Consider the following 19,856-nt stretch of genomic DNA (forward strand, 5'->3'; position numbering starts at 1 on the left):
ACAATACTTTTATGGATATAAGATAGCTGTAGTATTGAAACAATTACCTATGGAGATTCTCCGCATTATCCTGTCCTCTCTTACTTTTGTCTTTTGAGGACGACCAGCCTTCTTGGAACACTTGAGTAAGTATGTGAGGTTGTAAAGAGATGCAATATTCTAGAAATCACAGACTTTGGAACAACCAACTGTGGCTAATAGGGTGACCCCTTGGTCTTCATCTGGACAGCCTGCTGCCGGAGGGTTTCAGTCACTTGGGAACGGCACACCATTTTTGCAAAGTCAGTGAAAACTGGAAAGTTTGGCTGCTGGTTAATTGGGGGTTGTCAGATAAGTAATATAATGAGCACTAAGCACCAGAATAACACCAATTACTTGCAGGTATCTGAAAGTGATCTGTAATTTTGATCAGTGTTCTTTTACAATTATCTCATTTACTTTTTTATTCTGTGCTTTGTAAGAACTGCCATTTACAAAATACTGCTATTTTACTGTAGGATATATTCACACATGACTACACAATGACCTTGACATTCGGGACATTGTGTGTTGTCCTCTAATTTTGATCTGTATCAAAATCTGTGTATATTTAAAATGGTGAGGGTAATTTGGTGACACTAAATCATCTGCAGGTGATTAGGGGAGGTGTGTCTGTCTTTAGACCAGTGCAGAATAGAATTAGACAGTCTTCTGGTATGCCAGATTAACCTCTTAAACTCCACACCGTACTGTTACGTCATAGAGCTGTTAAGCTTGGAGGAAGAGGAGTCTTGAGGTGAGCCTTCATCATACAGACATGGTGTTTGCTGCATATTGCAGCAAACACACACCGCTAACACCTAGCAATGATCATGGGTGATCGCCGATTTGATTGCCGATGGCGGCATTTAAAGGATAAATCGTGCGTAAAAATGCCATGCACTGTAATACAGTAGTATTGCAGTATATAGTAGGAACAATAAGACTGTCTAGGGTTAAAGTCCCCTAGAGGATAAAAAAAAATTAATAAATAAATAAAACTAAAAATAAACACTAAAAATCACAAACATCTTAGATCTCCCCATGTTCCAAAATACCACATCTATTCAAAATATAAAAAGTTATTCCCAGCGTTGAACCCCCAAAATGTAAAATAGTGCCCAAATGTCCGAAATGACACTTTTTAGCCATTTTAAAAAACATTAAAAAAATTATGAAAAATGATCAAATGGTCATACTGTCCTCAAATTGTAGCATTCAGCTCAGAAGATGGCGAAGCAATTTTTTTTTCCGTACACGTTTATATTTTTTAAAATGTATTAAAACACTATAAAACCTATATAAATTTGGTATTAGCCAAAGAATAAAGTAGACGCAGGGCCGGCGTCAGCACCCGGCATACCTGGGCAAGTGCCGGGGCCCACTGGTGCTGGCAGGGCCCACTGGAGGCGGGGGAGCTGTGTCCTACGGATATAATAATGATGCAGAGAGCAGTCACTCTCTGCATCATCAGTGCCTGTGCAGCGTTTGCCCGGGTTCCTGTAGGGGGCGTGCAAACCTCCCACTGTTCAGGGGTCGGCCGGCTGCTGTATAAGGAAGACAGGCTGGACGCAGACACAGGCAGCATGTGCTGAACTTGTCACCTCTGTCTGCAACGATGTATGGTGACCCCATGACCATGTGTGAGGAGGCTCCGGAGTACAGCATGGTAGGAGTCAGGCCTCTGTCTGTTCAGTTAACCCTTTGCTATCTTGCCCCTGACAGTCAGGTTCTCATGCCACTGCCTACCTCTTACTTTTGTAGTCCATCCTTGCAGAGTAGTCTAAAACCTGCTGATGTCTGACATTCATTTTCTCCCTCCTACAGTGTAAATTATTGCCCACTTTCTGTCCCCTGCCATTTTACCCCGGTGTCACCTGTTCTACCTCTTTTCCAATGTCTCCCTTCCTGTTGACCTCCTCCTATTCCTTAAAAACAATAACCCTGAAGCTGCGTTCACACATGGGTCACATATATTAAAGCGCTTGCGCCAGTTTTCTGTCTGAATGTCGAAACTGCTTGCATGTGTATTTATAAAGTGTCTGCACCAGTTTTGTGTGGCAGCTGCTCTGTAGCCGCCACACCACAAAATTCTGCACATAAAGGGGCGTCCGGTGCATAGTCGGACCCTCCACCACATTTATTACTGCAACACGACCGAATTGCGTTGCACAGTTAAGAGTGCACCAATAAAGGTTGTTGACACTTCCCGAAAAGTTCAGGGGTACCAGATTAATGAAGACTGTGCGGCAGTATTCTATAATGTGCCGCATCCTGCACACTCCACAGGCAAACTGCTCTTAGTGCACTACTTTTGATAAATGTGGTCCACAGTGTTTTCTGCACACGTTTGTATGTATGCATAACACCACATGTGTTTTCATGTGTTTGGCTACTTAGAAAGAGTTTTTTTTCATTGCTAGAAGTGTAAGCAGGTGTGAAAATGTAAACACAGCAGATTACGCTTCCATTAATGAAGAAAATGGCTTTAAAAGCAGCAAAACACATGGTAACATGAAAAATGTATGGTGGGGTAACAGGAGGGGGCAAAAGTGGGTCGCGGGTCACTCTCTCTGACTCATATTTGGGAGGCATAGTAAAGGGGCCCACTGAGGCACCGGCGCCAGGGCCCTACTTAAACCTAGAGCCGGCCCTGAGTAGACGTATCATTTAAAGTGCACATAGAAAGCCATAAAAACCAAGCCCACAAGAAAAAGAAACAAATGCGTTTTTGCCTATTTCACCACATTTGGAAATTTTTTCCAGCTTCCCAGTATATGCCATCACTAAGAAGTACTATTTGTTGCACAGAAAATAAGCCCATGTACATCTCTTTACATGGAAAAATGAAAAAGTTATAGATTAGTGAAGGTGGGGAGCAAAAAATTAACAAAAAAGCTGGAATGTGAAGGGGTTAAGTACTGGGGTGATGTATTATCGTTTTCTTTATCTATTTTTGGTGTTGTTTTTGGTCCATTTGTTCTGCAAATGCTATTTTGCAACTTTCCATTGTACCAATGAACATATGATAGTGCAAAGTCACTTTGCACCAAATTCATAATTTAACATAGGGCTGAATTCATGAATTACAACTTTGCATTTAGGTGCTAATCTTGGCAAAAATTGATACCAGTCCACTCCTTGGTCTATGTGCTGCGACTTTTGATGTTTTGCAACTTTTTATGTGACTGTCGCATAAGAGCAATGCAAGGAGATTTAAAGCGTAACTGTAAAGCTGTAGTGATTTTACCAAATTATTATATGTGATTTCACCTTTGAACAAACAGAAGGATACCTACTTTGTGCTGCTCATCCTATTCTTTCGAAAGTTATGGCATTTGCTGTTCTGAAAGTGTTTGACAAAAATCTCTCTCAGTAGAGGTGAAGTGGGCGGAGACTAATATCTGTCAGTCTCTGCCTTCAGGCTGAGGCCGGTTAGCTTGCCCATAGGCCCAATGATGCCTTGTGTTCTATCGCGAAGTAATTTAAGATTAAATCCATTTAGTTTCCCACAAGTAAATCCATTGAATACTGCACAGTGCACATACAGGATGTATATGGTGACAGCCTGGCAGCTTCCATCACATGGAGGAGCAGGGAACATCTAATAAGTGAAATAAATCATAAGTACATGAAGTCTATAGCCTGTGCTGTGTCAGCACTAAGGATTAATAGCTTATCTACACAGAGCTGATACTGCCTATGACAAAGTGGGGGAAGGGGAGCAGCATGAGATGCATAGAGAGACAGAGAATGTTCTGTAGAATCACAGATGGAGGGACTGATAGGGAACAGGGAGATGTATCTCACTATGCTGTGCAGGAGATATCTGCATTCACTGTGTTGGACACATCCAGTTCTGCTTCATACACTGTCAAATGACCTCCTCTGTGAGCAGGGAACAGCAGCCCCACCCCTCCCTTAAACCGACTCAGAAACAAAGTGTAAAACAAAGGGCTATAGCAAAGCAACTACTAAATATACGTAGGTAACAAATATAATAGGCAAAGTTGTTTTACATCCCAAGAGCTATTGATTTATGGGGAAAAAACCCTTTACAGTTACTCTTTAATGCCACTTTAATGAATCTCACGCTAGTGAAACTCCAAAGAAAGGCTTAGTACTGTCACAAGAAACCGCAAGAAATCTCATGCCGTGTAAGATTGGTGCGTCCTATATATTCAGAGGTTGATCAGTAGATCATGAACCTTGCAGTTGCACGGTTTGTCCTCCTGTAATCATGCTGTTCTGCTGGGAAGCAGGGACTCCTTGCATCATATTGCTGTGATGATGCGATTTGTCCATAATTCATGACTATGGGAAACACCCCTTACCTTGACACACTTTTAACAAGTTTGCCCCATTATTTCCCTAAAGTCAAATAAACTATGCAACTTCTGTTTTGGCCTTGTTTTTGGAATTGCCCTGCAAAAATTGTAATGTAAATGATGATGTCAATTCTGGTATTTCATTTTTTTTTGTGTGTGTAATTCAGAAAAGTGAACATTCTGCATGCCTTGTATGTTGCAGTTCTGCTTCGGATTTGCACTATATTTTGATAATAATATATAGAAACAGCCACAAGGTGGCAGAATTTATCAGGCAACAGGAAATGACATGCATATAGCTGCCTGAGGGGGAATCTAATCTTCTTTATTCCTTCTTTATAGGGCTATTTCACCAGCAAACACATGGATAAATAAGACAGTCACTGAAATATCTGCAATAAATGTGAGTTAACTATAATAATAACTAATTAATAATAGCAATAGCAATAGCAATTCCGTACCAGAATTTACAGCGTTATGTGACAAGTCAATTATTTTCCATGGATAAAAAATCCACATCGGAAAGCTGTCTCTGCTGCACATTTTTCCTGCAATAATGAAACCCATACACTACAATACTACTGTATTACCACTATAATATGTAACATTTAAGATAAGATAGTGCTTTATTAGTCCCACAGTGGGGAAATTCACAGCGTTACAGCAGCAGAGAGAGTACAGAGAGTACAGTACAAACAATGACAGAACAATAATATTAGGGATAAATGAACAAAAAGAAAAAAGTGATAAAAAGACAAAAAAAAAAAAGAAGACAAGCAATGGTTATGATTGTTTGATATTCAGTCTGTGGATGGGACCTGCAGGGACTGGTTAGGTGCTGAGCACAGGTTACTTCCGGTTGGGCCTTGTTGGTTAAATAGCCTGATGGCAGTGAGGAGGAATGACTTACAATCACACTCTCTCTCACACTTGGGGTGAAGAGGTCGGTCACTGAAGGTGCTACCCAATGCCACCACAGGCTAATACACTGGATGGGAGCTATTCTCCTGAATACAAAGGCAGCACTCCAAACTTCACTTTTAAGTTACTTTTTGGACTTTGGAGTGCTGCCTGCAATCTACTTTGTATCACTTTGAGTTTTTTTGCCGGACCTATGGGAGCACTGCACCCCTCCTTTTAAGGACTGCTGACTTTCTATAGTATTCTCCAGAATAGATTTCAGCTTACACAGTGTCCTCCTCTCAGCTACCACCTGCACTGTGGCAAGAAGACCCCCAGGACAGAGCTGGCTTTCCTAAACAGTTTGTCCAGTTTGCTCCTCTCCCGAGCTGAGATTAGCAGTTATATATCGTAATATAGCTTTTTTTTCAAGAAACTTTACTAGATATGGAGGAATGACCATCTTTGTGTGACACCTCAAGAAGCATAGTATGGCAATACACAAGTCCCTGTGTGGAGCTTATATACAGGGTTTCTCAGGAGAATGCCTCCGTACATTTGGCATCCGAGTAATTACGGTATTATTTTCTAAATTAGAAGCATATGGAAGCACTTATGCATGTTTTTTTAGAAGGCTGTTCTGAGCTTGTCTGAATGTATTTTACATGTTTTAACTCTAAACCAGAAGTGGATTGCAACACAAAAAGTATGTTAAAAATATACTATTTACTAATTTTTTTCAATTCCACTTCTTAACTTGGCGTTAAGGAAATATGTAACATTAGATAGGGTGTCTGAACTATAGGCAAAATGTTATGGAGTGGGATGCGCTGAGGAGACTGGAAAAAACATTCAGTTTAAGCCCCACTACACATGGACTTGCTCAGTATGTGGAAATGGGCGCATGTGCTGGTCAGATCTGAGCACTGTGCAGTTGACAGGAGTCCTTGCATCATAAGAAAAATATAATACAAGGATTCTCTGTCTGCTGATGAACAGCAGTGCTGAGATGGTAATTCACTACAATGCAAGGACTCCCATCCCACTGGGCTTGATCCATGGAATTTGACCAGAACACTGTAGGTGTCTGGTGATAAAATAGAGAGCTGCAGGAAATTACCTCATATATTCATTCCAAAGTGCACAAGGGGCAATTATTTTTGGCTTTACACCAGTTTTTTGTTGGGTGCATTTATTTTGTTGCTGTGCCATGTGTGCCATATTTATTATATGTTGGCACCACAATTTAGCTTTTTTCCCTGACACTCATAACCTTTTCTTTTTATGCTCAATTTTGGCGCAGCTCTTCAACCCTGACACTTTGTCTGTTCTTCTAGTTTCCAAACACTTTTTTTTGGCACCATTTTTGTCACAAAATGAAACTAACAAAAAGCAAGTCTATCAAGTTTTAAAGCCCTTCATGAATATGGTTTGACATTTCTGACAAAGATATATTCGTCTTAGGCTACATTCACACATTGGCACGTGGGAGAGGAGGAGGTAGGAGCACCGCTCACCCCGCCCCCCCCCCCCCATAGCGATGTATGGCGCACAGCGCCGTTTTATGAAGAAAGATAGGGCATGTCTTATTTATCTCCCGGCTAGGGAATGGTATGGTGCCGCACGTGTGCGGTACTGTGCCACTTCCGTACGACCCTGTGAGCCCATTGCCGTCTATGGGGGATGTATATACAGTGTATATACCTCAGCCATATATACACTCACCTTTATTAGGTACACCTGTCCAACTGCTCGTTAACACTTAATTTCTAATCAGCCAATCACATGGCGGCAACTCAGTTCAAACCGAGCATCAGTATGGGGAAGAAAGGTGATTTGAGTGTCTTTGAATGTGGCATGGTTGTTGGTGCCAGAAGGGCTGGTCTGAGTATTTCAGAAACTGCTGATCTACTGGGATTTTCACGCACAACCATCTCTAGGGTTTACAGAGAATGGTCCGAAAAAGAAAAAACATCCAGTGAGCGGCAGTTCTGTGGGCGGAAATGCCTTGTTGATGCCAGAGGTCAGAGGAGAATGGGCAGACTGTTTTGAGCTGATAGAAAGGCAACAGGACTCAAATCGCCACCCGTTACAACCAAGGTTGTAAAAAAGGCAGAAGAGCATCTCTGAACGCACAGTACGTCAAACTTTGAGGCAGATTGGCTACAGCAGCAGAAGACCACACCGGGTGCCACTCCTTTCAGCTAAGAACAGGAAACTGAGGCTACAATATGCACAAGCTCATCGAAATTGGACAGTAGAAGATTGGAAAAACATTGCCTGGTCTGATGAGTCTCGATTTCTGCTGCGACATTCGGATGGTAGGGTCAGAATTTGGCGTCAACAACATGAAAGCATGGATCCATCCTGCCTTGTATCAATGGTTCAGGCTGGTGGTGGTGGTGTCATGGTGTGGGGAATATTTTCTTGGCACTCTTTTGGCCCCTTGGTACCAATTGAGCATCATTGCAACACCACAGCCTGCCTGAGTATTGTTGCTGACCATGTCCATCCCTTTATGACCACAATGTACCCAACATCTGATGGCTACTTTCAGCAGGATAATGCGCCATGTCATAAAGCTGGAATCATCTCAGACTGGTTTCTTGAACATGACAATGAGTTCACTGTACTCAAATGGCCTCCACAGTCACCAGATCTCAATCCAATAGATTGGGCACACAATCCAGGATGTGGTGGAACGGGAGATTTGCATCATGGATGTGCAGCCGACAAATCTGCGGCGACTGTGTGATGCCATCATGTCAATATGGACCACAATCTCTGAGGAGCTTCCAGCACCTTGTTGAATCTATGCCACGAAGAATTGAGGCAGTTCTGAAGGCAAAAGGGGGTCCAACCCGTTACTAGCATGGTGACCTAATAAAGTGGCCGGTGAGTGTACGTCCCCCATACGGCCATGTGAATGTAGCCTTACAGTGCACCAAATACATTAAGGCGCCACAATATATAATCACAGTCCAAAACATTGCTAAAATTGTCAACACCAATGTTGGGGCCAATGTGAGCAGAGTCAGTGATAATTTTGGTGGAGTCGTGATTAAATGAACAAATATAAATATATCATAAATTGGTACAGTTTGATCAATACAGGATGTGCTGAATATTTTTCATACAAATTTGTGAAAAATTATAAAATTTCCTTTAAATGTCTGTTCTATTCCTGATCTATGGATTTAGGTCAGGTGAACAACCTTTATTGGTCCAAGGGCTACATTGTCACACTGCTCAACCTTAAGGGGCCGTACCAGGGTTGTGCACCTCTCATCTAGGCTTTTAAATAAGATAAATGTGTGCTGCACTTTAAGTACATTGTTGTGGCTGAAATACTTGGAACCAAAATGTGGCTGCATTACTGCTGTCAGAAAAGGGAATAAGAATAATATTTTATGACTTTACAAGATTTTTAACTGAACTGTTAACAAAAATTGCATAAATCAGTAGTGTAGATTATAATAGTCAACTTTGTAATATATTTTATTTAAGGAATATGTTCCTGTGTTCTTCTTTCGTCCTTATTTAAGCAGTTTGTGTAAATCAGCTTTCTGTCCTGTATCCACTGAGAGATAAAGGAACCTGATAAATTGTCTAATGCAAAACTCTTTATAGACAAGTCCCTGGATAGTTTCATTTCCTAAAAGCTGAATCATCAAGGGAAAATCGATATGTGCCCCAGAGTCACTTTTTGGCCTTTTTTCCTTATCCCAATGATGTGTATGGGGCTTCACTGCTTACTAAAGGAGAGTGCAGAGCAGAAAAAAGACATAGAGATTCTTCCTTAATAAAGGATATTGTCAAGATGTGGAGTTCCACGGCAGGGATAACCAATCTACAAATAAAAGAGATGAATGGGGAGTCAGAGAGTGGGCCTGGGCTGTCCTCTATTAGACAAATGATATAATTAGGGAACTCACCTCAGGAGTGAAATACTGCTTCGGACTCCCACTAAGGGCATATGTGTGACTCCTGAAAGATGGTGTCGAAAACACCGGTGTTCCAGTATGCAGTAGAGGCCGTTTTTGGGTATGGGGGTATAACCCCGTAGGAAGTACACACAGAAATGCACAGAAAAAGAATAGGGTAGTGGAGAGAAATTGTCCAGTAGGATTAAGGGTATGTAAGACTCAAAGGTCGTGTAGTAGTACCCTACAAAAATCCCTATTGTGGACTATAGAACTATCACACCCTAAAGGCCTAGCCTCGGAACTGGGGTCCTTTTTAACCGCAGTCCCGACTGGAACCTGACCCTGCAATAGCTGGCCCTGTTATTGGCCTATTAACAGCAGGTTGCGTCAGGTTAAGCGTCAGAGGGGAGTCAGTATAACATCAATTCTGACCCCCTATAGTCTAGAGAAAGTGTGTCATGGCTGAGATCTGAATCCCATGTCCCATGTCCCGACAAGACTTGTTTCGCCCTATGGGCTCATCAGGGGATTGCTGGGTTCATGCAGAAGATACAGCCTGCAATTAGGTAATAGGAAATGCATGTAGTGTGAGACCCTCATAAACTATAAAAATACAAGTTCAATGCAAGTAAAATGCTCTTACCTTGTCCCTTGTAGGGGCAAGTGCTTGATAGCCAGGCAGAGGATGGCTGGTGAGGTGTATAACCTCACGGTAGAAGCCAGGAGGACCAGTGGGTTCTCTGGGGTGGTTGCTGGTGCCGCGGCTTTTCAAGAGCACATGCCGTGACGTCAGCTTGTGCAGGGACCGCCCACTTAGAGCCGCCCACTCTGGTGAGCCAATCGGGGAGGAGACTCCCAAAATTGTGCCGTGTGCGGCGCATGCGCACGCGATGGGAACACGCCGGCTAAAAGTGTCCGCGTGTGGCCGCGCCAGATTTGTGTCGCGGCCGGCGTGCGCGTGCGACCGGTAAAATACCGGAAGTCACGCGCACGCTCCCAGCGCGTGCGCACTACCTAACAGGGAGGCGCCCGAAGAGGCGCGGTATCAGCCCAGGGGGAGGGCCGAGTCTGCTGGTAGCGGGGCGGGGTTAGAGGGTGGGCACAGTGACGGTAGTCGGCTACAAATTAGCTCTTGATGTGTGGTGGCCGTTAAAGCTCATCCACGTAATAGTAAGGACCCATCCAGGATATGATAACCCAACCTGGGTCTAGATAAACAGAAGAAAAGGAGGGGGGGGGGGGAATTTGAAGGCAGAGACAAACATCGTATGTGAAGGACAGAGGACCAGTGTTGACGAGGATAGGTAGAAATTTACAGAAAACAGGCGAAACTTAATTGTTCATTTAGACCCAGTGGAGATTCAGTTTTCAGTTTGAAAATCCACCGTGTCTCTTTCTGTCTGAGGAGGCGATCCCAGTCGCCTCCTCTTTCGGGGGGTCTTATCAGGTCGATACCAGTGAAGAATAAACCTGTGGAATTACCCTGGTGTTCGTCGTGTATGTGTCTTGCCAGGGGTTTATCCCGGTTATGCTTAATGTCACCAAGGTGTTCGCCTACCCTCCTACGAAATTCACGGAACGTTTTACCAATGTATTGTTTACCACAGTGGCACGTGGCCAAATAAATAACTCCACTGGACTTGCAGTTAATGAAGTGGTTTATGTTGTAAGTGAACCCTGTGGTATTGCTGGTGAATTGCTTACAACTCTTCATCACCTTACAAGCTACACAACCACTACAACGATAGCATCCTTTGATGGTTTGGCTCAGCCAAGTGTGAGTAGGTTTAGGTCTTACAAAATGGCTGTGGACTACTCTGTCTCTTATGTTACGTCCTCGCCTAAAAGTAATTGTGGGGTATGTCGAGGTCACGGATGATATGTCAGGGTCCATACGTAAGATATGCCAATGCTTAGATAAGATCCTACGAATGGTGTCAGTGCCTCCATCGTAGGTACCTATAAGTCTGATGGTTTGTGGGGTTGCTGGTTTCGGGTGCGTACTGAGGAGATTGGAGCGATTTAGAGTAAGTGCCCTCTTATAAGCTGATTTCAGGATAGCGTCTGGGTATCCTCGTGCTTGAAATCTCGACCGAAGTACTTTGGCCTCCTTAAGGAATTCCTCCATCGTGGAACAATTCCTCCGGGCCCTAAGGTATTGTCCGTACGGGATGCCGCGCTTTAGGGCAGGGGGGTGGTTCGACTCCCATCTAAGTAAAGAGTTGGTAGCGGTTGGTTTTCTAAAGATAGACGTCTCTAGTTCGCCTATGGAGTTTTTTTGTATTTTTACATCCAAAAATGGGATGTAGGACATCTGTGTTTCGTACGTGAATCTGAGTCCCATGGTATTGTTGTTAAGGTCTTGTACAAGTTGCCCAAATTGGTCCACGGTACCTTCCCATGTCACAAATATGTCGTCAATATAGCGAGCCCAGAGGCTCGCCATACTGATACCAGTAGGGCCATGGTCACCGAAGACGCAGCAGTGTTCCCACCAGCCCAGGAACAAGTTTGCGTAGGTGGGTGCGCACGGGCTACCCATTGCCGTGCCCCTGAGCTGGTGGTACACCGCGCCGTCAAAGGTGAAATAGTTGTGGGTAAGGCAGAACTTGAGTAATTCAAGTATGAAGAGGTTGTGTGCTTGGCATTGCCTACCTCTAGTACTGAGGTAAAATTCGGCTGCCCTCAACCCCTGTTCATGGGGAATGGAGGAGTATAAGGCCTCCACGTCAATACTGGCCAGGACAGTGTTGGGTCCAATGGACAGGCCATCCAACCTCCTAAGTAGGTCGGTGGTATCTTTTGTGTAAGATGGAAGAGTGGTAACAAAGGGGGCTAGTACCTTGTCTAAATAGATGCCCACATTTTGGCAGAGAGAGCCTACTCCTGAGACGATTGGGCGCCCTTTTAAAGGGTTAGTGCCCTTATGTAGTTTGGGAAGCCCATAGAAAGTCGCTAAGACCGGAAACCGGGGTAGGAGGAAATCATATTCCTCCTGGTTAAGTAATTCCATCAGTAGGGCTTTTTTAAGGATGCCTTCTAATTCTGCTAAATATTGTGTAGTGGGATTGTTTGCAAGGACGGAATAGCCTTCTCTGTCATTAAGGAGGCTAAGGCACATTCTTCTATAATCTTCTGAACGGAGGATCACTATATTCCCTCCTTTGTCCGATTGTTTGATAATAATATTGTGATCATCCTCAAGAGATGATAATGCCTCCATTTCTTCCCTATTACAATTCATGTATTTGGATCTTGCATCTACAGTTTCTAAATCGTCCAGTACAAGTTTAGCAAAAATGTCAATGCTAGAGATGTCACCTATCGGGGGAGTTTTGGTACTTCGATTTTTTAGGTCCGTAAAAGGGCCTTTGCCTGTCGTGCTTGCTAGGGGTTCAGAGAGACTGTCTAGTAGATGTACGTCAGTTAGGATATCACTAGGGATGCCTAGGTCCTGGCATTCTTTCCTGTCCTTGATTTTGAAAAATTTGTGCCAGCGAAGTTTCCGTAAAAATAGTTGTATGTCTTTGTGCCAGTTGAATTTGTCACATTTGTTTGTGGGGACGAAAGATAGTCCCTTCCTCAAGACAGAAGTTTCTGCAAGTGTGAGTGTTCTATCTGATAGATTCACAATGAGGGAATCTAGGTCCGAGCCCGAGGGTTCCGACTCCTTATTGGGTACTCCGGACCTGGTGCTAAAAAAGATGATGATGAGGATGAGGATATGGTAGTATGTGACGCAGGGTTCAGGGACGTGTTTTCCGGACATGGTGTATCTTTCCGGTTGGTTCCTCTGCCTCTACCGCGTCTGCCCCTTCCTCTCCCTCTAGAGCCTTGGCTTGCTACTGAACGGTCAGTGTCGGTGTCGGTATCGGTTGTCTGATCTGTGTCGACAGGGGTTGTTCTAACGTTTATACGGGAATACGCCTTATTGTCCCGGAAATCGTTAAGGTCCCTGTTGAATTGTTTATGTTTCCTTTCTTTAAGGTGATACTGGAATCTTTCTAGATTATTCTGCAGCTGTTTTTCAAGAGTGGGAAAATCGGGGTCTGTTGAGAATTTGTCTGTAATGTCGATGTGTTCTTTTAGTTTGGTGGTAAGGGTGTCTAACCTAGTCTTCTCTTCTTGTAGCAAGAGTTGCATAAGACGTATGGAGCACCCTGTAACCTCTTTTTCCCACTTATTGATAAAGCCTGAACCTTGGTAGCGGGCTGCTGGACCCTGACATATCATCTGTGACCTCGACATACCCCACAATTACTTTTAGGCGAGGACGTAACATAAGAGACAGAGTAGTCCACAGCCATTTTGTAAGACCTAAACCTACTCACACTTGGCTGAGCCAAACCATCAAAGGATGCTATCGTTGTAGTGGTTGTGTAGCTTGTAAGGTGATGAAGAGTTGTAAGCAATTCACCAGCAATACCACAGGGTTCACTTACAACATAAACCACTTCATTAACTGCAAGTCCAGTGGAGTTATTTATTTGGCCACGTGCCACTGTGGTAAACAATACATTGGTAAAACGTTCCGTGAATTTCGTAGGAGGGTAGGCGAACACCTTGGTGACATTAAGCATAACCGGGATAAACCCCTGGCAAGACACATACACGACGAACACCAGGGTAATTCCACAGGTTTATTCTTCACTGGTATCGACCTGATAAGACCCCCCGAAAGAGGAGGCGACTGGGATCGCCTCCTCAGACAGAAAGAGACACGGTGGATTTTCAAACTGAAAACTGAATCTCCACTGGGTCTAAATGAACAATTAAGTTTCGCCTGTTTTCTGTAAATTTCTACCTATCCTCGTCAACACTGGTCCTCTGTCCTTCACATACGATGTTTGTCTCTGCCTTCAAATTCCCCCCCCCCCCTCCTTTTCTTCTGTTTATCTAGACCCAGGTTGGGTTATCATATCCTGGATGGGTCCTTACTATTACGTGGATGAGCTTTAACGGCCACCACACATCAAGAGCTAATTTGTAGCCGACTACCGTCACTGTGCCCACCCTCTAACCCCGCCCCGCTACCAGCAGACTCGGCCCTCCCCCTGGGCTGATACCGCGCCTCTTCGGGCGCCTCCCTGTTAGGTAGTGCGGACGCGCTGGGAGCGTGCGCGTGACTTCCGGTATTTTACCGGTCGCACGCGCACGCCGGCCGCGACACAAATCTGGCGCGGCCACACGCGGACACTTTTAGCCGGCGTGTTCCCATCGCGTGCGCATGCGGCGCACACGGCACAATTTTGGGAGTCTCCTCCCCGATTGGCTCACCAGAGTGGGCGGCTCTAAGTGGGCGGTCCCTGCACAAGCTGACGTCACGGCATGTGCTCTTGAAAAGCCGCGGCACCAGCAACCACCCCAGAGAACCCACTGGTCCTCCTGGCTTCTACCGTGAGGTTATACACCTCACCAGCCATCCTCTGCCTGGCTATCAAGCACTTGCCCCTACAAGGGACAAGGTAAGAGCATTTTACTTGCATTGAACTTGTATTTTTATAGTTTATGAGGGTCTCACACTACATGCATTTCCTATTACCTAATTGCAGGCTGTATCTTCTGCATGAACCCAGCAATCCCCTGATGAGCCCATAGGGCGAAACAAGTCTTGTCGGGACATGGGACATGGGATTCAGATCTCAGCCATGACACACTTTCTCTAGACTATAGGGGGTCAGAATTGATGTTATACTGACTCCCCTCTGACGCTTAACCTGACGCAACCTGCTGTTAATAGGCCAATAACAGGGCCAGCTATTGCAGGGTCAGGTTCCAGTCGGGACTGCGGTTAAAAAGGACCCCAGTTCCGAGGCTAGGCCTTTAGGGTGTGATAGTTCTATAGTCCACAATAGGGATTTTTGTAGGGTACTACTACACGACCTTTGAGTCTTACATACCCTTAATCCTACTGGACAATTTCTCTCCACTACCCTATTCTTTTTCTGTGCATTTCTGTGTGTACTTCCTACGGGGTTATACCCCCATACCCAAAAACGGCCTCTACTGCATACTGGAACACCGGTGTTTTCGACACCATCTTTCAGGAGTCACACATATGCCCTTAGTGGGAGTCCGAAGCAGTATTTCACTCCTGAGGTGAGTTCCCTAATTATATCATTTGTCTAATAGAGGACAGCCCAGGCCCACTCTCTGACTCCCCATTCATCTCTTTTATTTGTAGATTGGTTATCCCTGCCGTGGAACTCCACATCTTGACAGTGAAAACTGTACCTTTGTGTTAACTTTGTAAATAAATTTACAATTTAATAAGCAATCACTAGTTGTACTTTTCTTTTCAATCACTTGAGTGATTCACTAGGGATTCCTCAGTAGCCCCTCTGAGCTCCCCCACCCATAACTTATTTTCTACTTAATAAAGGATAACACAAATGTTACTATTACCACCTGCTCTATTCATATCTACAATTAAAAAGATAGTTTAGCTTCGCTTTACCATTCTCATGATTCCTTACTTTTAAATTGATGAGACTATGTCCCCTTCCCCTCATGTCTCCTTTCACATGCTTTATACTTTTAATCATAAGTACAATGTGGTGAACTCCACGAAGAACTGTCTGCTTTCATGCTGATAAGAGCTGAGTTCTTTTACTTTATAAGGAAATATCATACACTGATGTGTAAGGAGCTCATGTGCCTTGAGTTCAGAGTCCACATTTTGGCTGATTTTCTTACTTTCTAGAATGAGATAATTCATTTTTTCATGCAATCTGTTAATGAAACTTCTCCAGCAAATAATATAGAAGTTGCTTTATTTCTCACCATATATTTAAGGTGCAACAAATAGAAACCTAATCACTGCCTTTGGTTTGTATTGGAGACCACCAAAGAAGAAATACATTTGAAACATATTGTAGGAGCTTTTGTCTTGCACATCGGGTTTCTTGTGTACAAGGAAAGAAAACCTTTGAGGGACAAAAAAACAAAACAAATTACAGTATGAACTGAGTAATTGAAAAAAAGAATGTCAGCAAATATGTGCACACACATTTTGCCACTTTTTGAGCAAGTAGCATTCAAGACAACACTTCAACAAAAGTGGGTAGGGTGGAGAAGAGCACAAGGCAGGCCAGGGCCTAAAAGCCCTGGATTGCCAAATTTACTATAATCTGCATCAGAATACTGGCAAGGGTTATAGATTAAATTTATGGCAGGTTAATGATTATTCAAACTGATGGACAATGTGAAATTGCAAAGTACGCTGTGGCAGGGTGGCTGCCACTAGAGAAGCTTTTGGGCATAAAATGTGCATTTTGCCTTATGAAAAGCTGAGTAGAAGACAGACCTGGAAAAGTTGGGTCTGTCTAATTAAGTTGATTAGTTTTCAGCTGGAGGGGCTGCACTAATACATGGGGCAGACTTCACACTGGGCTCCACCCTGGGGAAGAGACAGGCTACGGCAAAGGCCTGTGGAGCGGTGGCAGTGAACTGTTGCTGTGTTTTGGGGTGGCTGGCAGTAGGCCAGCACCTGGTGAGGTAGGGAACCTCGATGTTTAGTTAGTGCCGGAGAGGCTTAGGTATTATTTTTATGTTTTGAGTTTGTGTACTGCCTAATAAAGCTGGCTGAGGCCAGTCTTAACCTTACTCACATTGTGTGAAGTCCCTGTGTGTGCTGGTCGTCTGCTTAGGAGACGACGATCCCCGGAGCTAATCCCTTACATATGGTGGCGGTATGCTGTGGCATGGAAATCAGCACACACAGCGAGATTTAAAGGGCCAGTAACCCTCATGTGAAAGAGTGTTGTTCCTGCTGCTGGAGGCGCTGTGGTCACGGGAAGATTTGTCTTGGTGTGAGAGATATACAGAGACTGCTTGTTTGCTGTGGGAGTAATCACCATGGGTCCGATGGATGAGTTCCAGAGACGCTGCCGGCAGATGATGTGGGAGGACCTTGGAATGCCAGAAGCCATTCGGGTTATGGAGACCCCAACTGCCAAGGCGAGCGGATCCCAGCCGATGGTTCGAGATGTCTGTGATCGGTCTGCAGTTCCTGAGGAGAGGTTGCTATGTGCCGTTGCCGGGGGCAACCGACGGGAGCAGCTTTGCAGATGTCTACGGATGAACCGGTGTGTGGCGGAATGTCCTGCGGCCAAGTGGCCACGTGTTGCAGCGTGTATGCAGCAGCGCAGAGATGTGGTTGCTAGGGGCAACCAACGGCGACAGCATGCGGCTGTGCCATGTGAGGTCAGTGCACCTCATTGTCCTCTGGTCAGGAGACCAGAGAAGTTGCCAGTCAAGACCTGTGAGATGATAGTGGGTGGAATCCCGCTGATGGTGGACCTGGACTGTTCTCAGGATGTCTCCAGAGTTAATCCGGACATCTTATTGTTCCTGAAGTACCAGCCAGGGAAGGGTAAGACTGTCTGGATTGACTTTGAAAGTGATATTGCGATTGTGACACATAAGCTGGAGATTTGTGCAGATCTGGAGGTGGAGTTCATCCTGGGGAAAAACCTCCCTTTTTTCTGGGACTTGTGGGAAAGTATTCCAAGTGGTGGGAATAGCTGCTTTTCCTGGGAGACCCCTCTGACATCGGGTACAGTCCCAATCTCTCCAAAGGACGATCTGGAGAAGTCTCAGCGACCTGAGGTGATGGTGGGTGGAGTCTCTACAGGTTGCAGTCTGAACTGTGACCAAGGGGTCTCGATCCCACAGAAGGAGACTCTGCCACTGAGACTGATAAAGTCTGATGGACTATGTGATGATGATAATATTTGTGATGCCTTAATTTCTGAAGTTAAACCAGAAAAGTGTAATGTTGTGCATAATCTGCCTCTAACCTGTGATTATAGTGTTAACTGTGATTATATGACACTACCTGTAACATGTGACAATTCTGCAATGCCGATAACATCTGATAGCGTTACAATGTCTGTTCAGAATTATGCAGAGTGTGAACTAGGTGCAGCCCTAGATACTGAGAGAGTTAGCTCAGAGGTGCCCCTAGAGGTTGTGAGTTGTAATGACACAGGTAGCGAGCCTGAGATGTGTAATGTAGCTAATGGCAGTTCAGATAGGGATACCGCCATAGCAAGGGCAGGTGAAGATAATGAGATCCTGATTGTTAGTGGTTTCCCTTCAGCCCAGAGTTACACAAACAGTGAGTGTGAACAGAGCCCTAGAGAAGCAGCTACTCGCTCAGAACCTGCAGGAGGTGGGGATAGCCTGTGTCAGTCACCTGTGGAGGAGTCTCACATTAGTGTTCAGGAAATGTCAGGGGGAGACCAGACATCTGATACACCTGAGGCTTCTGAGGAGATTGATGTACTGAGTTCGTGTGTGAACAAGGCCAGAAGAAGCATCAATAAACTGAAGCGTCATGTGAATACTGGTTTGCGGAATAACTGGTATAAATGCTACAATTGTCACGTGTCTTATAGAAGAAAAGATGACCTAAAGAGACATATATTACAGAAACATGAGTTGAAGATTGATATCTCGTCCTGTCCTTTCTGTGATACAGTGTTTGCAAAGAAAAGTGAATGGGAGGTTCACATGTGTACGTGTTCAGGGAACAAAAGAAAGTGCCAAAATGGTGATGCCGACCTCCAGGTGTGTTCTGTCGTGATGTGGCACCAGAAGTGTCCTAGGAAGGAGACCAGGCGTAAACCAGACCCCTGTACACCTGCTGATGAACCGCAGAATACGCATGATGGCGTGCTGACTGAAATTGTGTGTGAACAGGGTGGAAGCGCCACTCTTAACCATACACCTACGGATGAGGGGACCCCAGATCCCCAGAAGGTGGTGGAACATGTGATGCACCAGCCCTTTGGTAGTTCTGCCTGCAGTGTGGTGAGTGCAGTCTACAACTCTGTGAGGGAAGGTCGCCCATGCATCCGCAGTGATCGTGATGTTGCTGAGAAGGAGAAGAAGCCCTTGACTGACGTTACAGTGACTGGATCAAGGCCTCTCATAGGCATTCTGGAGCCACCGGTTGCCACAAGTAATGACTTTGCTTGCAAAGGTTTGGGGAAACAGGAGTCCAACCTGGCTTTTCTTCAGCAGCCAACTGGAAAAGCCGTATTGAAGACAAATACAGTGACTGGTGCCCGAGACACTATTACAGGTGCGATGTCCGGTATATTGGGCTGGGAAGCTGGTGCAGTACAAGGCGGTGTGGGTGTGACTAATTCTGTAGTCTCAACCGTGATGGCCACCCAAGTGGGATCGCTTATAACCAGTAGTCTGAATACAGTCTTGGGAAAATCCGAAGAATGGGTTAATGGTTACCCCCCGAAGACAGGTGAAGAGCTGTCTCAGCCTGCTGAACCTGTGGAGAAGGTTGAAGTGGCGCCAAGTCTACAACAAAGGGACCAGCCGAGTTGCTGTGTACGTGTGGAAGCTCTGTCGTCTCGTCTCTGTCATAGTGCATGCCAGCATTCTCTGGGCAAGTGGAGGAATACCCAGATGGGCCCTACAGAGACTCCAGCACAGCTGCACCCAACGGTAGATCTGCCTGATCATCTGAAGAGCGAAAGTGAAGATGGTCTGGATGGTGAGAAGTGCCTTGAAGATATACCGGGTGATGACTGCAGTGGATGTGAGGAGACGGTGTCTGATATAATGTCAACAGAGCCCTCGAAATTCCTACACAGGAAAGACTCGGTGAAGACTGAGGTGTTGGCCAGCAAGGTGTATGAAGGACTGACCGAGGAAGAGG

The 19,856-nt window shown here is 44.9% G+C and overlaps 1 protein-coding gene across 1 annotated transcript in view; it reads left to right on the forward strand.

Annotated features, from left to right (window-relative positions):
• The window catches only part of GASK1A (golgi associated kinase 1A), a 76,626-nt gene that overhangs the window by 3,495 nt on the left and 53,275 nt on the right, over positions 1 to 19,856 (forward strand). The window contains exon 3 of the mRNA XM_072153519.1: positions 4,689 to 4,749. Coding sequence (XP_072009620.1) covers positions 4,689 to 4,749 — 61 coding nt within the window. The remainder of the gene's footprint in view (positions 1 to 4,688; positions 4,750 to 19,856) is intronic.

Source organism: Engystomops pustulosus, chromosome 5, assembly GCF_040894005.1.
Source record: "Engystomops pustulosus chromosome 5, aEngPut4.maternal, whole genome shotgun sequence".
In the NCBI taxonomy this organism is placed as follows: domain Eukaryota; kingdom Metazoa; phylum Chordata; class Amphibia; order Anura; family Leptodactylidae; genus Engystomops; species Engystomops pustulosus.